Source organism: Parus major, unplaced genomic scaffold (assembly GCF_001522545.3).
Source record: "Parus major isolate Abel unplaced genomic scaffold, Parus_major1.1 Scaffold257, whole genome shotgun sequence".
Classification (NCBI taxonomy): domain Eukaryota; kingdom Metazoa; phylum Chordata; class Aves; order Passeriformes; family Paridae; genus Parus; species Parus major.
In genome coordinates this window covers 145,029-151,510 of record NW_015379265.1, presented here as the reverse complement: position 1 = coordinate 151,510, position 6,482 = coordinate 145,029, and the positions used below count along the sequence as shown (strand labels likewise).

The window sequence follows — 6,482 nt, the reverse complement described above, 5'->3', positions numbered from 1 at the left end:
CACCTCCCTCTAGGCTGGAGCAGACACCGGACTTCCTCAGCAGGACGTTTCAGGGACAGGTTAATGAAGACAAGACAAGCAGCAGGCAAGAAACAAAATGAACTGTGCATGTGAGAACCAGAGGAGAAGTGCAGTAGAAGTCACCAGAAGCATATGGTAAATCAGTGTAATGAAGCTCAGGATGAGATCATGGAATAGAATCATGGAATGGTTTGGCTTGCACTGCCGTGAGCAGGAGCATCTTAAACCAGGTCAGAGTGCTTAGAGCCCTGTCCAGCCTGGACTGGAATGTTTCAATGGATGGGGTATTCACCCCTCTCTGGGAAGCCTGGCCCAGTGTCTCACCGCCCTCACCATAACAAATTTCTTCCCTGATCTGGTCTTAATAGACCCTCTTTTAATTTAAAGTTGTTTAATTTATTACAACATTTATTAATGTTGTAATAACCCTTTGTTGTATCACTGCAGGCCCCACTTAAATGTCCATCCCCATCTTCCTCTGAACCCCCTTTCAAGTATGTGGAGTTCTTCAAATGATCTCAAGTGTTCTCTAGGCTGAAGGATGAAGGGAAGAGAAGGAAAAGGGAAGAATGGAAAAAGGGAAGAGAAAGAAAAAGGTGGAAAGATTATTGGGAAGTAATATGTGCTTACAAGGCCACAGGTATTTTTACATCTTCTGTACATAAAGGTACACTGGTGATTAATATCTATGATGGATGTGCTGGCAGACAGATTTTTTGGAAGATAAGGAAGCATAGCTATGAATAAAAATGTTCACTAGAAATTGTTAGAATTGCCCAAACTGTGTGCTGAAAGACAACTGTGCAATCTGTAAATTAAAGAACTGTATTATGAAAAGCAGAAGGGAGGAAAGAGAAAACCCAGTTTACTTGCACTTCATTTGTTTTGCAAAGGTTAACAATGGTTGGAACATCATTTTTCCTCTGGCTCTGATTATAATGCAATATTAACAAACTCAGAACTTCACCACTCTACCAACCTTTATCCACTGACATTTTCTTAGCTTTAAATAAAACATCCACGTGGTACAAATTAAGGATAATACTCAGCCCCGTGCCTGGCTTGGTGCTGAACTGCAGGAGTCCAACAGGCCCTCTGAAGGTGAGGCCCAGCCCTCTGATCACAGCTCCCAGATGAAATGGAAAGCAGCACTGTGTCCTGCTCCTGCTGGTGTCTGAATGCTGTTCCAAACCCCTGTGCATCCCACAGGCACTGCCTGGGCTACCACAAACTCAGATTGCAGTTTGGCAATCCAGCAGCTCACTGCAGGGACTGGACTGACCTGACTCATCTCAAATGTCAGCACTGGAGCTGGAAATGCCCCATCTCCCTCTCAGGTGCTCCACACAGCTCAAGGCACAGCTGATGCCTCCAGCTGCACAGCACAAAAGCACAGCTGGGATGGGTTTACAGCCAAGCAGGGGAAGTGGTTTCCAGAACACAGAAATGTGCCTCGTATCTCCAGCTCAGAAAGATTTCCCAAATCCACAGAATCACAGAATGGTTCAGGTTGGAAGTGATCTTAAAAATCCCCTTGTTCCAGCCCAGCCATGGCAGGGCCAGCTCCCCCTGTCCCAGGAGCTCCAGCCCCAGTGTCCAGCCTGGCCTTGGGCACTGCTGGGATCCAGGGGCAGCCCCAGCTGCTCTGGGCAGCTCCTGCATTTCCTCCAGAACAGCAAAATGAAGCAACACCCTTAAACATGCAAACAGAAACTAAACATCTATTGTCCAGAACAACATCTCTCTAGGTCTCCACTACACCTAAGAAATAGATACATATCCGGTTTTTTGAGTTTGTTGTTAGTGTTACCAACTGGTTTCAGGTTTTCACAAAGCATTTTCCTTGCCTCTGTTTCAGGGAGCAAATTCTCAGCCAACTGTTGCTTATTAACAGCACAGGGGGCTCTCAGATATTATTTATGGTCTGCCTTGGATCCAACAGTAATTATGAAATGTGCCCTAGAGCATTAAAAATGCAAATGTTTCAATAGTTTCCCCTACACCCAGTGAGATGAATCACACTGTTCTAATCCACTGGTTAATTAGGAAGTTATAGTGACTGTAAAATAAAACACTTGGAGAGAAGCTTAGGAGTAATGAAAGAATCAAAGAACTTCTAACACATTATAAATGCTTAAATGGAAAATGCCAGAAAACTGTCTTCTCCCAAATCCAAATATTCTTATTCCTCTGGCTTGTTAGGATGTTCAACAATACTGCAACATTACTTCTCAAGGAGATCATGTGAGATAGTGATGGAGGAAAGGAAACCTGCAGGAAACTTTGGACATGTATGTTAACTGCATGTGCTGACTGAGATACATAATGCACTCATCTTCTGCTTTCAGCTGGGACTGGAATCATGGAAGGATTTGGGTTGGAAGGATCCTTGAGGACCATCCAGTTCCACCCCTTGCCATGGGCAGGGGCACCTTCCCCTACCCCAGGCTGCCCCAAGCCCCAAGGTCCAGCCTGGCCTTGGACACTGCCAGTAAAGCAGAGACAGCCCCAGCTGCTCTGGGAATCTCTTCAAATAATGAACCTGCAGCAATCCCTCATCCTGAGGAGCTGGAACCCTCACATGCAGATGTAGCTGGGTCTGTAAAGCACTAATGGACAGGTTTTGTAGTGCAGAGTTATCTTACACAATTAGAAAAGAACTAAGGAACCAACTGCTTCCCTCCCCATTTTCCTCATAAGCAATTACCCCACCACAAAGATTTTTAGGGATGATGCTGACTTGTGATTAATTCAGCAAAACAAATGCTCAAGTCTGAGCCAGGAGTAACCCCCTACTCTGCTCCAATGGCAGGAAGGTGCTGGTTCAAACCTACTGCTCCCCAGGCACTGTACTAAAGCAGATTCTACTCTCTAAAAGCTCCATATGAAAAAAACCAACTTATATAAACCATTGTCTGAAGGATCTGTCTGGAGCTTCTTGCTTTAATTAAATTTAGTGTGAAATGTAATGCAAGATATTATTCCCACTGCTCACTCCACACCAGGCATAATTCTGCCTACTTCAGAAGATGCTGTGAGATCTGGAGTGGTGCTTTCTCCACCTCTGTCCTCCTGCAGACTCCTCATTGATCAGATATTGGTTATACTTCTGGAGTACAAACAGAGGCCAATACACTGGATTTAGAGGCCAATACACTGGATTTAGAGGCCAATACACTGGATTTAGAGGCCAATACACTGGATTTAGAGGCCAATACACTGGATTTTGAAGCTTTGAATCAAGGGCCTGCTGTGAAGTGTTTCACCTCTTTGGTAGGGCTGGCTTTTTGGAGGACAGAAGAGGAGACAAGAAATGAAATGGCTTCTGTTGGTTCCCATTCTGAGGGAATCACCAGTTCAGTTTACACTAAAACATCAACTTAAAGTTGTGAATGAAAAGCAGAAGTATTTGTCTTCTATTGTACTGTGACATAAATTACAGTATGTCATTTATACATACTTTTATTTACAATATTATAATTAATAACAATTAATAATAACTTCTTTATATATAATTTGTGCATATTTAATACATTATTTAACTTTTCATACTTTCAGAGTTCAGTTTAAAATCAAAAGGTGGAACCTAGAGTTGGAAATTACTCCAGACTTAACTCTTTGCAAAATAACTCCCCAGTTTATGACTGGGGTCCAGCAAGGTGTGAAAAGCTGCAGTAACTCACACAATACCTGTGGGAAGTCAGTGTTCTCTACACCATCTCAAAAGGAACTTCTCCTTTCTCAAAAGCCTCCCCCAGCCCCATTCTCCCTTTCCCTGCATGCACCAGCAGGATGCATCAGCAAAGTTGGGCAGACAATTAATTTTCTTAACATAATTCCTAATTAAATATTTGACCGAAGATTTCAATTTTCTAGGCTGTGCTGTAAGCAGGATGTTTAAGTTAAAATCCAGACCAAAAAGAACCCAAACTCTGAAGCCCAAAACCCAAAGAACATTTAGCAGTCTTAAAGGAAAAGTACCTGAAAAATGTCACAAAGAACTGCACCAGATCCATAAAGTTGCTGTGCTGTGAGAATGCAATCTGCAAAAGAAAAGCAAATGCTTTCTGTTACTTACTGGAAAGAAAATTCATATTTCAAAATATGTAAAAAGGATTAAAAATGACAATGAAAAGTATCTTTACTCAGACCAATTCATATTTTTGAACACTGTTTTTGAAAACAAACAGAAATATTCTGAGGGAAAAGAAAATAAATTACAACTTCATATTGTTTTGAAAACATGTATCCCAAAAATGAAGCTGAACAAGTAACTCGATCTCCCAGCCATGTTCCCAGGAATATTCTTCAGTGCACATTGAAGAAAACAGTACTTCAAAAACTTACAAGAGGTTTCACAGAGCTGCAAATAATCTTTAATTAAAAGTGAAAATCTTTAATTATTGTTTACACAGCAACCCAAAATTCAATATTTACATTTCAAACAATATCCAGACAACAAAATCTCCTTGAAAAAGGAACTTACACCAAGAGCTGCAAAGAGGCACGAAACACAGAAGAGGATAGAGACAGTGAAAACAGCTGTGGCATTCATCTTAACTTACTGCCCTGCAATCCACCAGCATGAGCAGGGAAAAACAACGGAATTTTGGGGACAAAAACCAGAGGGAAGAGGGGAACAGGAAACTGGGAGGTGGTCAGAGGCTAAAGGGAAGATTAGGGAGCCTGGGTAAAAATAACAACGTGGAGGGGAGGCCAGCCAAGAGAAAAGCAACTTGTGCAATATTAGGAATCAGAAGTTCTTTCCAGGTACCTCCTATTTCCTCTGCCTATCAACCTCTCAGCACCACAACAGGATATTAACTCTTTCATGAAGTAACAGAATTAGTTCAGAATTAAAGTGGAATCTGTAATGGCAAAAGCTTTTCTTGGATATTAAATCCATTTCTGGTATCATTTCTTGGTTTTCTCCCTTAATAAGCAGTACTTATGACAACATTAGCACAAACATAAATCCTCCTCCCAGCAATAACCACATCCCAGAATTCATTCATATGTGCAAACTGAGTCATTGCTTGGGTTTCTGGAACACTTTCTGTGATCGTAATTGCTTTAAATATCCATTGTAACTTGGTACAGAAGCTGCCCCAAATAGTTTTCTTATCAATAAATTGAAATATTTCAAGCTGAAAGTTCCTTTGCAATGCATAAGCCCTGTGTGGCTGGAAAGTGAACTCCAAACCTGCACACCAGATGCTGCAACCTCAACAGTCCTGCCAACAAAAGACAAGAAAACACAGAGTTTCTTCTTGATTTTTACTTCTGAAATGCTTCCCAATAGTCTTCTGATTATTAAAAGACAGCGAGCAAGATTTCACGTTTTGTGTAAAAAAAATCAATGCCTAGTAACTAAAGTGGTACAGTATTTGCATAAATGGATATTCTGGAATAAACATCATATTCTGAAATGTCTTTAAGGCAAAGATAATCCTTACTGAAATATCACACCCCCAAATACAAATATGTAACACAGCCAGTAGAAAAATAATAACTTTTCCTATTACTTCTGAGAATAACCATGATGCTGAGTGACTGTAAGAGATGCATTTGAAAATAAAGCCCTTGCTATGTATCAACAATCCTTTAGTAGAAAAAGAAAATTAAAAGCACAAAGGAATCATTAGCAGGCCAGTTCCCGTGAATGACCATCAGGATCAGTTTCTGGGATGGAAACCAAAACCTGCCCCCGTTAGAAAAAACAAGAATCTGTTAGTTTTAAAATAAGAGAGATTCTATGAAAGATTAATGAGACTTTTACCAGAGAAGGGCTTCTCATTTTTTGATAACAACTGCTGGAAACAAATAAAACAAAACCAAACAAACAGAAAATCATTTCGATTTATTTCACACAGAAGCCTTACAAATGCATTACCAGCAGTGATTCTTCTCTCCACTTGTTGGAATTCTTCTCCTGTAAAGCCCAGCTGAGGACCTGGACCTCACACATGGATAAAAAACCCAGGTTGTTTCTACAATTTGTTCCTCACAAGCTGAAAATACGTTGTGCCATCAAACCTGACCAATCTGTGTCACAGGCAATTTGGTCTCATAACTGTTAATGGTTTGCTTACTTAGAGCTTAATTTTCCTTCATATAATCTGTTCCCAGGATTTAATTCAGTTTCATTGGAAGTTTGGTTGGAAATAGCTGTTCAAAGCAGGCTGTTCTTTCAGGATCCATGAAAAATACGGCAGCAATTTCTTAGCTGTCTGCATTTTTAATTAACGGATGGTAGAAGATGCATTTACCCATTCTCAAAAAACTGATTCTGTAGCGAAGGATGGAGCAGTTCAACTGCAGGAAAGCTCTGTGGGGCTCGTGCTGGGGCAGAGGTTCGGGGTACAAGGCAGAACCTTGGCTCAGCTGCACGATCCAATCCCCACCTTCATGTCAAAGAATCCCAGAATTGTTCAGGTTTAGGCTCTGAGCCCATCCAGACC

General features: G+C 41.1%; 1 protein-coding gene across 3 annotated transcripts in view; it reads right to left on the bottom strand.

Annotated features, from left to right (window-relative positions):
* Window positions 1–6,482, bottom strand: part of ATRN (attractin) — a 151,863-nt gene that overhangs the window by 40,211 nt on the left and 105,170 nt on the right. For all 3 annotated transcript variants that reach the window (XM_033511471.1, XM_033511472.1, XM_033511473.1), the window contains exon 25: window positions 4,003–4,064. In XM_033511471.1, coding sequence (XP_033367362.1) covers window positions 4,003–4,064 — 62 coding nt within the window. The remainder of the gene's footprint in view (window positions 1–4,002; window positions 4,065–6,482) is intronic.